Genomic DNA, 21,493 nt, shown 5'->3' with positions numbered 1-21,493 from the left:
CATATTTTTTCCTTTGGCCAATTAAAATGATGTGCATCACCAAAGAATTAGGGTGTCTTACTGCTATCCCTCAGTCACACCCAGAACAGCAACACACACACACACACACACACACACACACACACACACACACACACACACCCTATATTGAACAGCAAGACTAAACAAACCGCTTTTCAGCTTCAAGCTTATCCATCCTTTTCCAGAGGCGATTAACTAGTGCTTCTTGTTCTTGTTCCAATGTATTTTCAAGGTCAATCTTCTCCCGTCTCAACTAAAGGAAGGAAAAAAGTGTGCCAAAATGTCAGGCCACTTATACTTTGTTAATATATTTTTTGATTGAACAATTAGGACCCCTTTTCTTGGAGAAAACTGCAAGCATGTGGCCAATTTTCTGGCACAAACATATTAAGTGCCTCTAGTTCTTAAACTTTGAAAAAAACTAGACAGTTTCATTCTCGGATGTTAATGCTTAATTGTTGTCTGGTACATGAAATGCATTCCTTGTTTCCGCATTTATTCGAGGCATGTGGAAAGTCCTTCTCGGAGAGGTCTTTAGGGGAGTTTGGTCTAGTAGTCATATCAGGACTCTTCTGGGCTTGTCCCTTACAGTTCCGGGCTTAGAGTTACTCTTCCGGGCTTGTCTCTTACAGAAGTCAGAAAGGTTATATTACTATTTATATAAACAACTCTTAAAAGCTCCCAAACAACTCTACATACTGGCTAATGGAGATAAATAAACATGTACTAAGATATAAAAACATGCACAAGAGATGATAAACACCAAATCCACAATACTGGTTACTCTAAGGATTTACGGAAAGAAGAAAATTTGATTTGGGGGGAGGCTTTGCAGTTGGGGAGGGAACCCCAACAGTGTTCTATTTCAATGAAGCAAACATGAGAAAATTCAATTAATCAATATTGTAGTAAATACTGAGAACAATGACTGGATAATGGGGACATAGCAGTGAACCAAGGAGTCAGGAATTTCTGCCCTCATGGATCTTCCTTTTAGTGGGAGTCAAGACAGTAAATCAAACAATTATATACTTGTGAAATAGTATAAAAAAGATATGTGGAAAAAGAGGGCTGGTAAGAGAGACTGAAAGTGCAATAAGGTTTCATAGCAATGAGTAGAGGACATGTGTTCTATCATTCTCTATACTTGACATATTAAACAATTAAAACAAAATTTTCTTAATGCAAAGAGCCTGTGCTACTGTCTCCATGTTATTTCTTCAACCAGTGGCAATTCACCATTTCAATGGTTGAGTCAACAAATTATTCTTGATTGCACAAAGATGTTAATAGATTTCACATTTCCTTAGTGGGTCACAGAGGCAAGCTCCTCATCCAAAGATCCTGTGTGTATACATAAGGCAGAACCAAAAAGATGAATAAAATGTAGTCTTTTAAAGCAATCAAACATCAGAATATCCAAAGTGTGGTTTTATTTTTACAGCCAAATGACGTTCCCCTTTCTGAAACTCTTGGTAGCTTAGTCTTAAGAAGCACCAATCTCAATCCCCTGAGATGACTGGTACTACCAACACCACCCAAGGTCCTTAAGGAGCTCACAGAGAGCAAAAGACTCGCCCATATTCACACAGGAGCACAGGACAGCCACATGAAGGTGAGCAGCTACTTGTTCCACATCTGAACCAGAATGAATATGCATAAAATCAGCTGCCTTAGAACCTGAACAATCAAGACCTGAGAGGAAATGATATAAGGATAATGGTATCATCACGTTCTAAATTTAGAGATAAAAGGAGGTCTCAAACAGATGGGAAGCACACTTTCATATGATGACAGAGCTCTAGGCTTTTCTCCTCTGAAAGCCATAAAAATAGCTGTAGAAACAACTGGCCATTTGAATATTTAAAATATTTCCTACAAACTTAGGTACAGTCACAAAACAGCAGCCAATGCATTGGGGGGAGACTCCTGTAATTACACTTCTGTCTTATGATCATAGACTTTGAGCCAAATGCCTAGGTTCAAATCCCAGCTCTATCAATCACTAGTTAGAAAATGTTGAGAAAATTAACCAGATATAATTTTATCATTTGCAAAATGAAGGACAAAAATAATGTCTGGCTCATATGATTACAGTGAGCATTACATTTGTAAATCTAGGTAAACCATTGATAATTAATTGGCACTTAGAAAGCACTCAACACTTTTTGGCTATGATAATCACTATATTTGGATATCCATTCCATTTCTGTTCCAGCCCTCCAGAATGTTAAGTTCTACAAGGGACTTGTCTTGTCTGTTTCATTCACTGGTGTATCCCCAGTATCTAGAATAACATCTGGCACCTTATAGGCCATCAATATGTATTAGAGGGCTTATTTGACAAGTGAATAAGCCATGATTACATAGCAAACTGGAAACAGAGTTTCCAAATATGTTGTTTTTGCACGGCAGAATGTGATTCTGAAGAGAAATTCAAGGGCAAAAAGGGGGAGGTGCAGGGTGTCAAAATAAGTCAAATATATTGTGCTGCAAAGTTGGGACCCCATTAACGTGCAAATGCTCCTCAGAATGTTAAACAGTTCCTACCTGCAGCAACAGTGAGAAATCCTGGAACCCTTGTATAACTCCTATTAAACTTCGTGATTCTCTGCATTCATCATACTTTTTGGCCAAGCTTTGAAGTACAATCAACAGTCATTTCATTTCGTTTCTTTTTTTGAGACGTCTCATGCTCTGTTGCCCAGGCTGGAGTGCAGTGGCACGATCATGGATCACTGCAGCCTTAACCCACAGGGCTCAGGCAATCCTCCTGCTTCAGCCTCCCAAGTAGCTGGGACTACAGGCACACACCACCACACCTGGCTCATTTTTTCTTTTTGGAGAGATGAGTTTTTGCTATGTTGCCCAGGTTGGTCTTGAACTCCTGGCCTCAAGCAATCCTCTGCCTTGGCCTCCCAAAGTGCTGAGATTACAGGCATAAGCCACTGCCTCTAGCCTCAGAATTATGTTTATTTAAACAAATAACTATGAGGCATTTACCTTTAAGGATCCCAATTCCAGTGTTTAAAAGCATCATAGGAGGTAGAGACAGTTGATAAGCAAGAAAAAAATTCAAGCAGGCATCATTTTGCAGTATGATGTTTAGTGGAGAAATGCCTGCTCAATTACTTTTAGAGTAAATACTCGTAACACTAATCAATAACTCTGAGAAGCAAAATCGAGACAAAGCTGTCTTTACCCATATGTAACTAATGAGGCATGTGACTCTGAGCAGGTCACTCAGCTGCTGTAGCCCCGATGCCCTCATCTATGAAATGAGAAGTTTGGCCTGAATGATGCCTCAGGTCCCTTTCTGGCCTACCCATTCTGTCATTCCCTGCCCAGTGTCAAGACAGTAGCTGTCTTCAGTCAGAGCTAGTTCTGTCACACATATTTAGAGCTAGAAGCAGCAAGGCAAATCATCATTTTAAAACTGAGGAAACCACTAGCCTGCAAGACGACATGACTCAGGCAGTCATACCACCAAGATAGGAACGGATATTGGTCACCACGGCAGCCAAAATTGCTGGGTCCTGTCCAACCAGCAATTACAGAGGAACTTGAGGGAAACATGGATTTAGAGCAAATCATGCTGTGGTTTGTGGGCCTATCTCCTTTGCCAACAATACTTGGGAGTAGCAGAGTTGGGGGTAGCTGATGCCAGGGAAATAAGGGCAGTTTAGGGAGTCTATGAGCAATTTTGGAAACAGACAAGATCAGGAAACATGGTGGAGCTCTATGTGAGTCTTGGCTCCTTCCTGGCATCTGTTGGTAGAGTTACCAGCTATCAATCTACTGCCCACCTCAGCAAACCCGGGCACTCTGGGTGTGAAACCTGGGTTTGCTGTCCCAATTTGCTCTACTAATTTATTTCCACGACGCAGGCAACACAGGAGGCCCCAGCTCAGCAGTGTGGATTCTCAAGTACAGTAGGTCCTTGAATGTTCAACGTCCTGTTATTATAACGTTGATGAGGGGGGAAGAAAAAAGCAGATTCTCAGTGGGGCCTCTGTCTATATAGAGTTCACATGTTCTCCCTATGTCTGTGAGGGTTTTCTCCAGATACTCGAGTTTACTTCTATATTCCAAAGATGTGCAATCGGCATGTCTACATGGTCCCTCTGGAGTGAGTGAGAGTGTGTGTATAAGTGTGTCCTGCAATGGGTTGGTGCCCTGTCCAGGGTTGGGTCCTGCTTTGTGCCCTGAGCTGCCATGACAGGCTCCAGCCACCCTTGATCTGAACTGGAATAAGCACATTAGAAAATGAATGAGTACAAATTATTATAAAATACAAATTCATAAAGTATATGCCAATCATACAAATGCATGAAAATCAATGATGCAGTATGCAAGTGTTCAGCAAGCCGCTGTAATTGTTTCTATTTGCTTTTGAACTGTGAGTTGGGAGGAGGTGCTCCTTACAATTTTTACTTTGCAAACATTTATCCTTGATTTAACACATCACTACTATGACCATCACTCACTGATTCACTAAAAATGGGGTAATTAATGGTTTTCATTAATCTTTCTTTAATATATGCATAACTCACATTTGTTTCAATGTTTAACATTAGAATTACGTCGCGTCTTTATTTAGAAGTGTGATAATGTTTTTGTGACCAGAAATATGTCACAGGAACTTAAGTCTTGTTTATATCAATCAGCTTCTGGTAAAATTGATTTTCATATATGTTGTTTCACTTAAAGTCAGTTTCCAAGAACTATACTGACAATGTTAAGTGAGGACTTACCGTATTTCATTACATAGACTGGCAGTGCTATAGGACTCTATATTATCTTTAACCCTGCAAAGAGCAGGGCCTCTTGTTTTTTCAGTTTTAAAAATCTCAACTTTTCAGCATTGCTGAGGAGCTCTGGCTGACATTAAAGAGCAGAGAAATTAGAAGAAATCATATTGAGTCCCTTGGTTAATTTCCCCTTAAGTTCTTTTTTTTTTTTTTTTTTTTTGAGACGGAGTCTCGCTGTGTTGCCCAGGCTGGAGTGCAGTGGCCAGATCTCAGTTCACTGCAAGCTCCGCCTCCCGGGTTTACACCATTCTCCTGCCTCAGCCTCCCGAGTAGCTGGGACTACAGGCGCCCGCCACCTCGTCCAGCTAGTTTTTGTATTTTTTAGTAGAGACGGGGTTTTACCGTGTTAGCCAGGATGGTCTCGATCTCCTGACCACCATGATTGGCCTCCCGTCTTGGCCTCCCAAAGTGCTGGGATTACAGGCTTGATAAGTTCTTTATCAGTGTCCCCACCACTTCCTTCCCACCTAATTCCAAATCCTATATATTTAGAGCCAAAGTGAACATAAAACAGTAAAAACAGATTTTCAATGCTTAGTGTCCTGGTCATTGCACAATCTCATAATACATGTTAAGTTTCCAGGGTAATAAGTTGGAAATTATTGCTTCAGGTGTAAAAAGCTGAGTGATACAGTGCTTTCAATATGCTGGTCTCTATCTGTAATAATCTCCCTTCCACATCCTTTCTAATAATATCTGATCACATAAAAAAAAATTGGTGTTCATGCAATATGTACCCCACTCATCCCTTACCAAACATCTAATTCTCAGGCTAACCCAAGTCCCGTACTGTGATTATTCCACAAGCACCCAGCACCAAGGGATATAGCTGATTTATTCATTGGAGCTGAATATTCATTGGAAAGCCTGCTTTGTAATTAAGTCAGTTCAATGAACTGCCAAATTCTTTACTCCTCTTGAGTAGCTCTACTTTTCACTGCAGGTTAATTAACATCAGACCAGGAGTTCTTATTATGTTCCCAAAATAAATTTAGAACTTCTTCAATGAATAAACTCAATATATAAAAATGCATCTGGCTTATTTGAATTCACAGCCAGTCCTACCTGTGTCTTCTCAGTAGACAGATCCTGACCACCACCCAAAGAAGCAGAAAGGGAGTAGGGCAGCCGAGAGGTGGCTCTCAATGCTACCACAGTTCTTTCTTACTATTGCATTTTTCCATTTAAAGAGGACTACGATGCTGGGGTGGGAGTAAGGAATGTTTGGCAAAAAAGTCGGATGAGAACTCTAGCTAAATATTATACTCAGTTATAGGATTTTGAAAGGTTTTAGTGAAACTTTTCAATCTGCTTTGAAAGGTTTTAGTCTAAGTACCTTATTATCATCATTACTATGGGAAAATATGTTTCGAAACCCAAACATCTGATTTATAAAACAAATTTTGGAAAGCAGTCCATTATAACTAAGGCATGCATTAATCCAGGCATAATAAAGAGAAGGGGAAGCCTATGAAATAAAGGCTATCATATAAATAGAACACAAAGTTTGCCAGGCACTTAAAGCCTGGGAAACACAGTGAGATCCCATCTCTACAAAAAAATAAAAAATGAGTCGGATGCAGTGCCACGCGCTTCCAGGCCCAGCTACTCAAGGGGCTGAGGCAGGAGGATCTCTTGAGCCCAGAAGCTTGAGACTGCAGTGAGCTATGATTGTGCCACTGTACTCCAAAGTGGGTGGCAGAGCGAGACCCTGTCTCAAAAAAAAAAAAAAAAAAAAAAAAAAAAAAAGGAAAGGAAAAGATAGCAGAATGCTTTAAGACCCACATTAATCAAACTCTTAAGCTGGACAGATTTTTTTTTTTTTTTTTTTTTAATAAGAGGCAAGTCCTAAGAAAACACAACAGTGTGTTGGGGATTTAACACAACAACTTCCCAAAGCCTTCCAGGTTAGGTTATATCTAAAGGCTATGTCTAAAGGCCATTAAAAGCTTAGCCCCATCTCCTATCACTTTACTATGTGATTTCATAGATGTTCAAGTGTTCAAAGTGCTGATCTGCGGGTACATCAACATCACTTGGGAAAATATAAGTATGTATTTTCAAAATATATACTTATTCAAAACTAAATCAAAGTCAGAAAAATGGTCACAGTTTTGCTTCTACTACAAGAGCAGAGATAATAAGAGATCCTACCTCATTCCATCCTATTTTCCCACACATCTGAGTTAATCCAGATTGTGCCTATATATTGGAAAGAATGACTAACAGAATTTGTGAGGGGGCTATTAAAATACATTACGTGCATCTGACATGAAAATAGCTGACAGCAAACCACAGTGGTCCTTGGCAAAGCCTTCACAAAGTAAAGCAATGGAGATAACTAAGGTAAAACGAGCAATGTCTGTGTCAGCTGTCTGTACAGGTGATCAGTGGAATGTTGCTCAGTCCTGGCAATTCTCCTAAGGTGGAAGACATCTGACCCTTGCATTCTGGAAAACTGTCTTTTTAAAAAAAGACAAAACAAGTAGTCAGTCTGTGTTACAGATAAGCTAAGACAGGTGTTCACAGACCATAGAGTCCTCCCAGGTGTCTATTTGGTTAATCAAGCTGTGATTGCTTTCAGAATTTTAAGAACAAGTTCTAGGTCATCACACGGCCCATGCAATGCTGAGAACAGAAAGAGCCGAAGAAGTCTGCCGTTGAGGAGCAAGGAAAAGGGAGAGGAAGAGCGGTCACTTTCTAGACTAGAAGGCCAAAGTTATAATTGAAAAGAAACTTGCCTACATATATCTAAAATACAGGCAAAAGGAAAAATACACACAAAAAAATCAGAAAGAACTATACAGCAAGATAAATATGACTGTCCTTTGGGTGAAAGTTACGCTGTTGATAATTTATCTTCCTATTTTTTCCTGGCCTGCCCAATTTCTTAATCAACATCTGCTATTTTTATAATAGAAAAAAAATAGATATCTAATCTTAAAAAAACTGAGTTTCCTAGTGTAACTGAAGTAATAGTACATTCAAAAACAGCAATCCATTAGTACGGTATTATCTGACATATTTAAAATATAGAATGAGCCAATCAACCTTCAGAAGAATAAATGACAGTGAAAGTTCAGTTATTTGGAAGACAGAATTTTCCGGACAGCTCAGAGATAACCTTAATACAGCTTACATCTTTTTTCTTCTAAAAAATTATGTTCCTGTAAGAATTAGATTTGTTCTTTGAAACTGATATAATTTCAGGACAATATTAATATGCCATTATTAACATGAAAATGATACTATTTCATAACTTATCATCAGTTCAATAAATATTGCTTTCAATGAGAAATAACTTTTTAAATAGACACACATTTAATTACTGAGATTAATACCGTTTCTGGTCTTAACATTTTCATCACTTTGACATCAACATAATATTACAGAAATTTGCATACTGGGTTCATTACTCAAGGGAATTCTTTTAACAGACAATAGCCATTGAGGGAAAGCAAGTTTCACAGTATTGTGTATACATTCTTTTACTACATCAACAGTTCAGTGGAGAATGCCTTAGGAAAGAAATGACATCTGTAACTGTTGCAAATATACTATCAGATCAGTGGCTACCATCAGACTATTACCTAAAATAAGCATCTTGCTGGGTGTGGTGGTGCCTGCCTGTAATTCCAGCTACTTGGGAGGCTCATGCAGGAGGACTGCTTGAACCCAGGAGTTTGAGACCACCCTGGGCAACACAGTGACAGGGACAGGGGGGCAGAGAAATTCTAGGCAGAAAAGGGCAGGTCCCTGGGAAAACCCTATCCTCAAGCCAAAAAGCCTGAAACCACAGTTCAAAGTGAGAATTCATATCCCTGTTTTTCCACTCAAATGTTGCCTTTTCCTAAACCACCCATGGCCCTGTCCCAACCCACCCAATGCTTATAAAAACAAACAAACAAACAAACAAACAAAAAAACCCAGACTCAGCCGGTAGACAGAACTACAGCTGGAGGTTAGAGAGAAGTGGTTTGACTTTGGAGGGACAGCTTGCGGCGTGACTTTGGAGGGACAGCCTGCGGCCTAACTTTGGAGAAGAATCCAGGCAGACTTCAGGGGAAGATTACCTACCTGCCCTATCCCCCTTTCAGCTCCCCTTCCCACTAAGAGCCACTTTCATTGGCAATAAAATCCCCCATATTTCCCATCCTTCAATTCATTCGTGCAACCTCATTTTTCCTGGATGCCAGACAAGAGCTCGGGAGCTATGAGTGCAGATACAAAAGGCTGTCACACTGGCCCTTTGCCCTCGCTGGTGGAGGGCAGCCGACTCACGCAAAAAAGCAAGGGGCCCCTGAACTGTTAACACTTAAGCCGTCCACGGACAGCAGAACTAAAAGAGTACTGTAATACGCCCTCTGGGGCTTCAGGAGTTACAGGCACCCCCACCTAAATGCTGCTATGGGGCCAGCACAGAGTTCTTCCCTGCCAGTACCTAAGCAGCCAGCCGGTGGCAGCACTTGTTCACTCCAGTTCCCACACTGGAGTTGAGAGTGGTGGGCTGAGTAAATGAGACACCACTGTCACAACTCCTGCGAAGGGGTCAGGGAAATATCCTGCTTCAATAGCAAGACTTTGTTGTCTCCCAGCCCAAAATATTATTAAAGTTAAAACAAGCTTCTTTAAGAAAACAACAGGGCAACTTCTCTTGCCCTAATGTGATTTATCCAAAATGGAAGTTTTGGGCAAACTTGATGTTCTTTATCCAAAATGGAAGTTTCCTTGATAAATCATTTTTTTCTTGTCATTACCACATTCATCCAACTTCCTTACATAGGGATGACGAGTTTACTTAGCCATTCATTCATTTGCTGTGTGTTCAGCTAGGGAGAACACCTAAGTCATCAAGCAAGTTCTTGTTTTGATCATAGAGAAAAAGACCTGTGTATTTCACAATTACAACTAGGAAGTCTCAGTACAGTATCTCTGGGTTTGACTGCTCTACTGCAGCACACCAGTGTCCTTCAATTTAACATGCAAGGTCTTTGTCCCCAGTGGATAACCAGAAGACGCACGTCACTGGATCATGACGAGCTGCCTCTCCTTTGACACAGGAAATACACTGAGTTTTTCCCCTCCCATCATGTAACATCATCTGTACAAGTTGATCTATATGTGGCATCTGATGCTTCAAAATAAAGTCTTACAAGACGGAACACAGTGAGTTTTTCTATTTAATTGAAATAGAGTCTAGGAAAGGAATTCTGGGGGATTTTTCTCCTTTTTCATGTCCTATAGAGAGACTTATCTGTGTCCCTTGACAGAGCTCAGAGTCTGCTTTCACAGGTTGGAGCTGGCACCCCTTAGTTGGCTTCATTACATCCCAACAAATGGATTCCAAAGCAAATCAACTCAACAGAGAGCCTCCTGAAGCTTCTTTTGAGTGTGGTGTATTGACCCTAGTTTTTTCACTTCCAAGGCACAAAATCCCACTTATTTTTCAGCTGTTATCTGAGGTTTCCTCCCCACCTCTCTTGGACAAGCAGTGGGTGGGATGAATGTACCCAAGCTTCTCACGCAAGTGAAACATCACCGTGGATTTGCTGTAAACAAATTCCCACCAAACCGACTTCAGGGTTTACTATGATTATGTCTCCAATACGGCTTATCTAAATGTGCAGACTTAAGTTATTATGTTTTATTTTTTAAAGAGCAGGGCAGTCAATTATAAATCCACTTAAAAGGAAGAGGAAGAGAAAAGAAGAGGAGGAGGAGAAGATGAAGAAAAACATCAATAGCTGTTTTTCTAGGCAAACTGCAATCTAGGTCATATTTTTTCATTTTTGTACTTTTTTGTACTTGTTTTCCAAACTGTCTTGAAAGAACAACGGATTACTTTTACATTGCAAATGTTTGATTTAAAAAAGATTCCAAGACTTCCATAATCTGAAATTTGTATTTATAACTAAACTACAAAGTAAGCATGGTAGTCACTAAATTTCATTTCCTTAATGCAAGTGACTCCTCAAGGAACATGGTTGCTCTTTGTGTTTTCAAAATGGCACACAAAAATCAGTAGGTGCTCTACTCAGCACAATTTCAATGGATTCCTCTAGCTGTCAGAATCTGCAAGGGCAGCTTTTAGCATGAATGGAATTCTAAACAAGACCCAGTATGGTCACACTACCTGTGAATTTAAGAAACAACCACTGATATAGTTTAGCTCTGTGTCCCCATCCAAATCTCATCTTGAACTGTACTCCCATAATTCCCACATGATGTGGGAGGCAACCGGTGGGAGATAATTGAATCATGGGGGCAGTTTCCCCCATAGTGTTCCCGTGGTAGTGAAAAAGTCTCACGAGATCTGATGGTTTTATCAGGGATTTGCGCTTTTGCATCTTCCTCATTTTCTCTTTGCCTGCTGCCGTCCATGTAAGATGGGACTTGCTCCTCTTTGCCTTCCGCCATGATTGTGAGCCTTCCCCAGCCACACGGAACTAGTCCAATTAAACCTCTTTCTTTTGTAAATTGCCCACTCTAGGGTATATCTTCATCAGCAGCATGAAAAAGGACTAATACAACCATGTTCTACAAGATTAGTAAAACCAAATCACCCAAGGATGCAAACGTGAATATGAGCCACTAGCCATTCTGTTCACTCATAAATCACAAGGACACAAAGATTATCTGTATAATTCACTAGAGTTAGTTGCTGTAGCTTCTAAAACAAGTAGCATCAGAATTGTATGGGGACTGGCTATGATGTCAGTTTGGTTATATTTTTGAATGAATTACCTTCTAGACAACCAAGGCAGAAAGGCCATCTTGTTTCCTTAGCAGTATCATTAACTGTTTTTAACATCTTAAGAGCCACTATTCTAAGAACTGGAAATGTGAAAAGTTTCTTTCCTTCCTTATAGACTTTAAAATATACTAAATATTTTCCTGCTTCATTAAGACAATGAATTCAAAAAATTTTGTCGTGAGGATTCAAATTCATCATTCTAAACCCTGGCCTCTGTGATTTGCTGCAGATGTAGATGGTGAGGGGCACTGAGATGAGTGAGGGTCACTCCCTGTGCTGCCCATGGAAGCTGGGGTCCCATCAAGCCCCTTTAAGTCACCCAGTATCATCTAGTGGCTGAAGGTAACCACTGAGCATGGTTAGCACTGAGGCTTGCACAAGCCCTGGTAGAGCTATGTGGCTTCTTTCCATCTGGCATTCACTGTAAAGATGAGCCTAAGCCCTCAAGTACACCCCACAGCAGATACCAAAACCTCCTCTTACTCCATGACTCCCAAAGTAGAGGCCGGGAGTCAACTTCACATCTCCTTCACAGTTCTTTTCTGTTCTTGGCATCTTTACGTAGTACCTGCAAACACTTTTTACTACCTATTTTCTCTCCTCATTTCTGCCTCCTCTCCCATCTCTGCTTCCCTGCAACATGGCTGAATGCAGACCCACTTAGCCAGTGGGTGTCTTTTCTTCTGCATCAGTCTCACAGCACCTGCAGGCATTCTCTGCTAGCTAGGGGGCTGGTGTGCTACGGTGGGAGCCCCACTCCTCTCCTCCACCACAGGACTCTGCCCAGTGCATCCCTCAGCACTGGCCTCCCTGGACCAGGCTCCTCAAGGCCAGGGACCTCCCATCATCTTTCTTAGAAGAGTTTGTGATACACAGCAGGCATGCAATACAGGTGTATTGGACTAATGCAGGATGCATGCCATACAAGGGCATCAACAGCAGCATGGGCAAAGAAGAAAGTTAAAGAGGCCAGATCACAAATGACATATGAGCATAAATATGTCCATAACTGAAGAGACAGATAACCAGTTCAAGGAAGACAGTGAGACATTTGAGGCTTAAATAATATACACACTTATTTTCCTGGAAAATAGGTAGGGCAAAGTACCATAGGAATTAGATGATACTTTTCAGTATAAGTGGCAGCAGCTACAATTTTTGGAGAGCTAACAGATTAGAGTCACCAGGGGTACAGTGTTAAGGTCAACCTTGTCTCAGCCCTCTTTCATCTTATAGTGAAGCTATAAGAAAGAAACAATTAAACAGAGTACTGAATGTTACAAGAGTAGGTCTGAATATTATAGAAATTCCTCACAGCACAGACACCTAACTGACTGCAGGAGGGACACTAGTAAGGCTTGAGCAGGGATAGGATAGAGAAGGGATAAAGTGTTCCAGGCAGAGGAAACAGATCCATGCAGACCTGGAGGGAACAAAGCATTGGGCAAGGTAGAGCACTTTTTTCAAACTGGATTGTGAAATTAGTCTAGTCTTTTGTGATCTACATTTTAATAAAGATGAAATATAATTAAATAGAAAATTAGTGCAAAGCATGTAAGTACTGTTTTATGAAACTCATCACAGTGACACAATACAATTACACATAATCAGTGACTAGGTTACCATAAAAATGTATTTCTTGTTATGCAGTCCACATTTGAATAATCCTGCATCAGAAAGAACTTTAGTACACACATGGAGTGTGAGGACAGGCAGGAAGAACAACTAATCCTCCCCAAAATATACAAATAAGACTTGCGACTGCTTCACAAAAGAGGCCAAATTGCATGCATGAGGCCACACTGTTTATTACAGATGAAAGGGAGATTTGAACCCAGGGAAGTTTCCCTAAACCACACGGGCTAAGATGTCATTATAAATGGATGCTAATAAGCTAAAATTAATAAATCAATCCTAAATCCAACCTTTATATATGGGTTTTAGTGCTATGGAAGAAAGGAGACATCTCAGATAAGAAAACATGTCCCCAAATTCCAGGAATAACTGAAAAAAAGACACAGGGCCAACTACAGGAAGGAAAAAGTAAGGGGCCTGGTACACGGTAGGCAATTCTGTTACACCATGTAAGCGTTAGCTGAATTACATGACTAACCCTCCACGGATATAGTCCCCTATTTTTCTGTAGTACTACTTAATAACCATTGAGTGTCTAACACACGTACTGTATGCCACTGTTGTCTTCTTCCCCATGAGATAATTTTCAGAGCAGAGTACACAAAAGGCCCTCATATCTGATGAGATAAACTTCACTTAATATATAAACTAATGTGTGCCTTTTAATGCTAGACAGGTAACGAAAATTTTCCCTAATTGGCAGAACAGATTATTCGGAATAAGATTTCTTGACATGAACAGGAAATTCCAAGTTCCAAATGTTCTTACCATCACCTAAGAAAATGTGAATACCAAGTAAGAGATGTATAGTGACTGCGTTTGAAGAAAAATCTTCAAGTCAGGGTTTACAGGCACTGGCCATCAGTGTTTGTTTAGAAAACCCCAGTATCATTAAAGTCATGTTGACTAGATGAATCCAATTTACTAGTCTAATACTGTGTGCTACAAAGACCACACAATTTTACATGATTCTGAATATGCTTTTTTACATCTGCTTATAAATTGACTTTTGGCATCACGCATTTAAATGCTAAATAAATGACAAAAAGGTAACTAAAATAAATGATTAAGAACTAATGCAGGCTGTTTGAACAGGAAAGCAGCAGAGTTCTTTGAAATATAAAAGAAAGATGACATTGCCTTTACTTTTGCAAAGACTAAAGTCTTTCCAGGGTCTGAGGATGATGGCTTCCAGCTTCATCCATGTCCCTGCAAAGGACATGATCTCATTCTTTTTTCATGGTTGCATAGTATTCCATGGTGTATATGTACCACATTTTCTTTCTCCAGTCTATTGTTGATGGGCATTTGGGTTGGTTCCATGACTTTGCTATGGTAAATAGTTCTGCAGTAAACATACATGTGCATGTGTCTTTATAGTAGAATGATTTATATTTCTTTGGGTATATACCAAGTAATGGGATTGCTGGGTCAAATGGGATTTCTGGTTCTAGATCCTTAAGGAATCACCATACTGTCTTCCACAATGGTTGAACTAATTTACACTCCCACCAACAGCATAAAAGCATTCCTATTTCTCCACAGTCATCCTCAGCAAACTAACACAGGAACAGAAAGCCAAACACCATATGTTCTTACTCATAAGAGGGAGTTGAACAATGAGAACACATAGACACAGAGAAGGGAACAACACACACCAGGACCTGTTGCGGGTGGGAGGCAAGGGGAGGGAACGTATTTGATGGGTCAATAGATGCAGCAAACCACCATAGCACACATACAACTATGTAACAAACCTGCGTGTTCTGTATGTGTATCCCAAAACTTACAGTAAAATTTTTTTAAAAGGCAAAAAAAAAAAAAAAAAAAAAAAAAAAAAAGTCTTTCCAGGATCTAAAAGACCACTAGGACGAGAACGAGGGGACCACGTTTGCCACTCATTAGCTGTGCAGCTTGAGAAACCTGCCCGATCTCTCTCTGGGTTTCCATTTCTGAGAAGGGAGCATGAGCAAGCTGGGCCACTCACAGGCCAAACTGATCTATTACTGAGCAGTGATTCCCACCAAGCCCAACTCTGCAGCAAACTCTGGAGGGAGAGGAAATGGGAATAAGAGCCTGTTGTCCCAAATTCTAAGAGCAGAGCTGATGTCCCTACCCCTGGATTTATTCGTGATTTTCCCACTGTCTCATGTCCCCACTAGCATCTGGGGACAAAGGTAGTCTTCCCCACATCATGGACTTCTGGTTCCAGAATTCTGTGAATTATAATACTGCAAAACACCAACAGAACCATTTATAGCCCAGAGACCTTAATGATCTAGCTGTTAACCTTCCCTGTTTGAAAATAAGAGAATTCCAGATTTGAGGCCTAAGAAAAGAATGAATGGTATCTGACTAATTGAAGTGTCCATACCAAAGGACTAACTTTCAGTGAGATAAACTTACAATGAGGCCCTGCTGACATGTGAATTAACTGGGGTCTACCTAGGAAGAAACTCAGCCCAGTTAAGTTCTGCTTTACAGAGGACAGGAAGGAGCCTACTCAGAAACCATGATAATCCAAGCTCTACTTTCAAAACAAACACGTTGTAACCAACTCAAATCTCTGGCAGGATGCTTTCCAATACCCCTTCTGCAGGTTCAACCCACTACATGCAAAGTATGGATTATTTTAAAATTACATTTTGGTTGCACAATTTTAAGGAGAGTTACCATGTGACCCAGCAATTTCACTCCTTGCCATATGACTAAGAAAAATGAAAACATATGTCCACACAAAAAAATTATACGTGAATGTTCACAGCAGCATTCTTCGTAATAACTAAAAGATGGAAACAACCTAAATGTCCATCACATGACAAACGGATAATTGATGAATGTGGTATGTCTATACAATAGATGATTATTTAGCCAGAAAAAAAGAAGCAGTACAGATACAACAGGGATGAAAACATTATGGTAAATGAAAGAAGTCAATCACAAAAGACCACATATATGATTCTATTCATATGAAATGTCCAGAATAGGTAAATACACAGACAGAAAGTAGAAGAGCAGTTGCTTAGAGGTTATAAGGGATTAGAGGTGACAGATGAACGGTACGGGGTTTCATTCTGAGTTCAAGAATTGATTGTGGTGATGGTTGCACAACTCTGAATATACTAGAAACCACTGGGTTGTACCTTTTAAGTGGGAGAATTGTAGGATATGTAAATTACATCTCCCTAGAGCTGTTAAAAAGAAAGTGAACTGGTGAAAGGATTGTTAAGTAGAGGGAACGGGTTCACACCTAGTTGCTTTGAAGTCAGTGCCCAGGCCCTGAACACTAGCCTGTGCTGCCTTCTAAAATACAGAGGCAGAGGACCACTCACCATTCACATGCCCAAACCTACACTTACCACTGATCTGACAAAGCAGTAGGACATGTGGGAGCATACATGATAACTGCCTTCAAGTGGCTTATAGTTTAAAAGCACTGACTGTCAGTAAAGCAAAGGCATAAACTACATGTCAGTCATGATAAGGCATAGTGTAGTGCATGCCTTTGCTCTTCTGACAATATAGAGTACAGGATATCCTTTATAATATAATATAGACTATAACACATACTACATCATATCATACAATACAGATGATAATTCCAAGAGACGGTCTCAAGGGCTGGTCAGATTATATCCATGGAAACTAAGAGATTTCTATTAGAGGGAAAAACCAAATACGCCCCTTAAACGCTGATTAAAATTATTTATAGTCAAACAAAACACATTTAATTACCCCAGTAATACCCAAAGCAAAATGGGGTAAATGTTTATGACAATGTTAAATTTGTCCACTTTAATTAAAACACAGGCTTCATATGCTGGATCTGAGGCTTACTTCTAGAATGGGCTTTGCATTACACATATTTTATTGCGGAAATCTATTTCTTTACTATCGAGGACTGAAATAAGCCTAAAGGTCACTAAGTTATTAACTTGGTATAGAGAATGAATGCTTCAGACTTCATTTTAAAGGGGTTCAGCTACTAAAGTCTGCAAAGGGTCTTCAGACAGGAAGGCAGGACTTGTTCCCAGGAACACTAGGATGAGACAGCCCTTCTTTCTAACACTAGGCCACTACCTCCCCCTTGTGGCCATAGCTAAACCCTCTGGGTCACAACCCTAGTTTCAAAGTCTCCTTTAGGAGCCTGTGAACAAATACCAGAGAGAAGCTATTATATTTAAAATATTGACAACCATCATTGTGAAGGGCATGGCCAGGCAAAGCTCTCCTAATACCAACTTCTGCGAGAACTTCACTTGGTCACTTGGTTAACTCTTGATCAACAAGTAAATACTTGGTGTGTCAGGGACTTAAACACAAACCTTCGAAGCTGAACTTGAACAGAACTGGAGCTACTGTCTACCCTGAGAATTAAACGGCTGAACCTCAGAACAAAATGTTTTTAAACTAGGGGGGCACGGGGCATGGTGTCTGATTATTAATTTAGACACTGCATTTAAATTTGGAAGATGAATGATAAGAATAAATTACTCTAGATATGTACAAAATAGCTAACCCTTGAAAACTGAACTTTCATCACAGAAAAGAGGAAAACACTTTTAGGGTCATCATTCAGTGTTAGAAAACCCAGTACCATTCCCTGCTTTGCTACAGGTAAAAATAGAACAGTCTTACTTTAAGACAAACTCTAACTTCCCTTCAAACCTTGCAGCACAATCATTGTTTCATTCTCAGGTAAAATATTCAAACTAGAGCGGTCCTGAGAGTGGCTGATGGAGTGAGTCAACACGGAGTAAGGTGTACAGGGAGAATCCTGAGTGTGAGATAAATCAGACAACTTTAATGAGGCTTAGCCTAATCAGGGCAATCAGGATCTAAAATACAAACAGCTGGAAGATCTTCATCTACTGCATTTTACATGGAAACCCAGGTAGCAGTACACTAGCATCAGCCTCTTATAACTTAGGGGAACTAAAATTTCAGGATGCTAGCATGGGAAAAGGCATTGGGGAACACTGAGGCTAGCAATAATATAGTCTGACATACCCTGAATGGAGTGACAATAGCTACGCAGAGTTCTGTGTGATAATGGGGGTATACAGACCAAGTCCGAACTCCCAAGGCCAATGTCCCAACACCAACGCCTGCTGAGGGCAGAGGACAAAGGGATTGTATGCTATGACTACTTCCCACCTTTGTACCTTGTTAAGTTTGCCATTTCTGGTTTTAGTCTGTCCTGCTCTGTTTACAAATGGAGAACTTGAGCCCAGAGAAATTAATAAAGTTAATATAAGGTCACAGAACCAGTCAGTGGCTGACTCAAGGTGAGTTACTGAGTCTATGACCCTGTATCTGTACTAACAAGTCTAGACTGGGAGAAGAGAAGGCTCCTGTAAGGTTGCCAATCATTCAAAGAGGAAAATGTTAATTGTTTATTCTGAAGAAGTTTTGAAAGACCAGTTTTAGTTCCACAGCAACACTGTCTTAGAAACTTTCACAGAAACTATCCTGTGGTCAAAAACATTCTTCTCCCTTTGCTTTGCAAAAAGGAACCTGACATTTCCTGCTATAAATCAGTACATCAGAACTTATATCCTGAAACTTTATTAATTGTGGTTAAAAAAGAGAAAATGTGTGAGAGAACGATAGGAACTGTGTAAACCTGTCAATGCTCACTTCAGAAATGAAGTCTCCACTGTGGGGAGAGAAAGCTGAAAAATACTTTTCACTTAAATTCCTCCAGGCATCTTAAAGCTTAAAAGAACAAGCTGATAACGAGAAAATACAATGTAAAGGAAGAGCTATAGGTGCTTACCTGTTCTAATGTAAGTTGCTTAGAAATGGTGTCATTCTCCAGTTTTTTAATTTTCTTCATCAGTTTGTTGACCTGAAATTCCTGCTCTTGTTCAAGATGCTGTTCTAGTTCGGCTTTCTCATGCTGCAACTGGAAAATGAAAAACACACGGATGGGGAAATCCGGCAACTCAAATGCCATGGAAACACTGGCTCCAAAAGGTGACTATACAAAGAAGCTATACCATAAAAGTTACATTACCCATTTTTGCTCAAATTTGCAAGTGTATACCTAGTAATCTGTGCCTAACTGGTTTCTCTAACTTAAAACCAAAAGTCAGGCCAGGCGCGGTGACTCAAGCCTGTAATCCTAGCACTTTGGGAGGCCGAGACGGGCGGATCACGAGGTCAGGAGATCGAGACCATCCTGGCTAACACGGTGAAACCCTGTCTCTACCAAAAATACAAAAAATTAGCCGGGCGAGGTGGCGGGCGCCTGTAGTCCCAGCTACTCGGGAGGCTGAGGCAGGAGAATGGCGTGAACCCGGGAGGCGGAGCTTGCAGTGAGCTGAGATCCGGCCACTGCACTCCAGCCCGGGCGACAGAGCGAGACTCCATCTAAAAAAAAAAAAAAAAAAAAAAAAAACCACCAAAAGTCATAGGGGATGGAAATGAAATTTGTGTTTCGCAATATACTTTTTGCTACCTTTCAGATTTTATACTATAGGGCTACAAATAAATTTTTTTAAAAACAGAAATTTCATACAATTTTTATTAAATGAATTGCGGTTTATTCAGATTCGCATCATGTATGTAGACAGAGATGTCAAAATCACAGAATATACTTAGGTAAATTATTCAGAATGCTATTTCCTAGTGTACAAGGACATCTTCACAAAAATCAGCACAATTATTTTTCCATACAGAGACTGTACACCACAGTTCCTATATATTCCCTAAAAACCAAGAGGGAAAACATTGGCTAGGCATGGTGGCTCATACCTGTAATCCCAGCATTTTGGGAGGCCAAGACAGATGGACCACCTGAAGTCAGGACTTGAAGACCAGCCTGACCAACATAGTGAAACCCTGTCTCTACGAAAAGTATGAAAATCAGCTGGGCGTGGTGGCAGGCACCTGTAATCCCAGGTACTTGGGAGACTGAGACAAGAGAATCACTTGATCAACCAACGAGGTGGAGGTTGCAGTGAGCTGAGACCACGCCATTGCACTCCAGCTTGGGCAATGAGAGCAAAACCCTGTCTCAAAAAAAAAAAAAAAAAAAAAAAAAAAAAAAAAGATTCTTATTCATGCAGTAAAAAGATAAGGCTATGGTGTCATTACAAGAGAGAATTTAAAAACAAAAACAAACCAAACTCCAACCTACAAAACCAAAGGAAAATAAAAGAAATCCAGTGGACCCACAGGGACTTGGGGAGGTTCTCATTAATAATCACGCATTATTTTTTATAACACTCTCAACTGGGGGGTTTTGTTGATGCACAGCAAGGGTTGGCCTGATGTTTCAGAATTAAGGGAAAAAAGTAAACGCTACTAAAAACAATGAAGCACACAAAAGTTTTATTTTGGGGCTGAATAGGACACTGCTCCCTAATTTTATGTTCAAAGCCGTTTCTTTTGGCAGACACTGTACACCAGGTTCTTCACATGCATGGAGACAGGCACGGTCACTTCCATTTCATATGTGACAAACCACATTATTAGACTGAAGCAATACAGCTGGAAAGTGACGGAGCTTGGGACCCAGACCCCGCGCCCAGAACCCCAAACCAGTGCTCTCTCCCCCTGTATCACTGAGCAAACCCAAGAGAGGCCGCCTTCAGACTGCTCCGCCCATGAGTGCCTAGCACACCCTGAGCACCTGGAAGTCAAATGATTAAACACAGAAAAAAATATGCCACGTGTGCTTGCCCAGGGGATGCAATGTTTCTTTGGAAACCCTCCTTAGGGTACAGTGGACAACTGAGAGCTGAGGCAAGCCTGATCAACCTCAAAATGGCTACAAGTAACACTCTCCACACTTGACAGTGTCCACTGCCCTGAAAACACACAATCAGTTTAAGAAAAAAAAAATTGTTTTGGCCAGGCACAGGGGCCCAGGCCTGTAATCCCAGCACTTTGGGAGGTTGAGGCAGGTGGACTGCATGGGACCAGGAGTTCAAGACCAGCCTGACCAACATGGTGAAACCCTGTCTCTACTAAAAAAAAAAAAAAAAAAAAAAAAAAAAAAAAAAAAAAAGCCTGGTGTACTGGCATGCACTTGTAGTCCCAGCCATGCACCTGTAGTCCCAGCCACTCAGGAGGCTGAGGCAGGAGAATCCCTTGAACCCAGGAGGCAGGGGTTGCAGGGAGGTGGAGCTTGCAGTGAGCCGAGATCACACCACTGCACTCCAGCCTCAGCGACAGAGTGAGACTCTGTCTCAAAAAAGGTGGGGGGGAAAAAAGAAAAGGAAAAAAAAAGTTAATCTGACATAGTCTTCTAACACTGGAAATG

General features: G+C 40.6%; 1 protein-coding gene across 1 annotated transcript in view; it reads right to left on the bottom strand.

The window, feature by feature from the left end:
* The window catches only part of CCDC6 (coiled-coil domain containing 6), a 120,526-nt gene that overhangs the window by 25,457 nt on the left and 73,576 nt on the right, over positions 1-21,493 (bottom strand). The window contains exons 3-4 of the mRNA XM_050803056.1: positions 19,001-19,129; positions 171-274 (exon numbers count right to left, since the gene is read on the bottom strand). Of these exons, the coding sequence (XP_050659013.1) occupies positions 171-274; positions 19,001-19,129 (233 nt within the window). The remainder of the gene's footprint in view (positions 1-170; positions 275-19,000; positions 19,130-21,493) is intronic.

Source organism: Macaca thibetana, chromosome 9 (genome assembly GCF_024542745.1).
Source record: "Macaca thibetana thibetana isolate TM-01 chromosome 9, ASM2454274v1, whole genome shotgun sequence".
Lineage (NCBI taxonomy): Eukaryota > Metazoa > Chordata > Mammalia > Primates > Cercopithecidae > Macaca > Macaca thibetana.
This window is presented reverse-complemented; position numbering and strand designations above follow the sequence as displayed.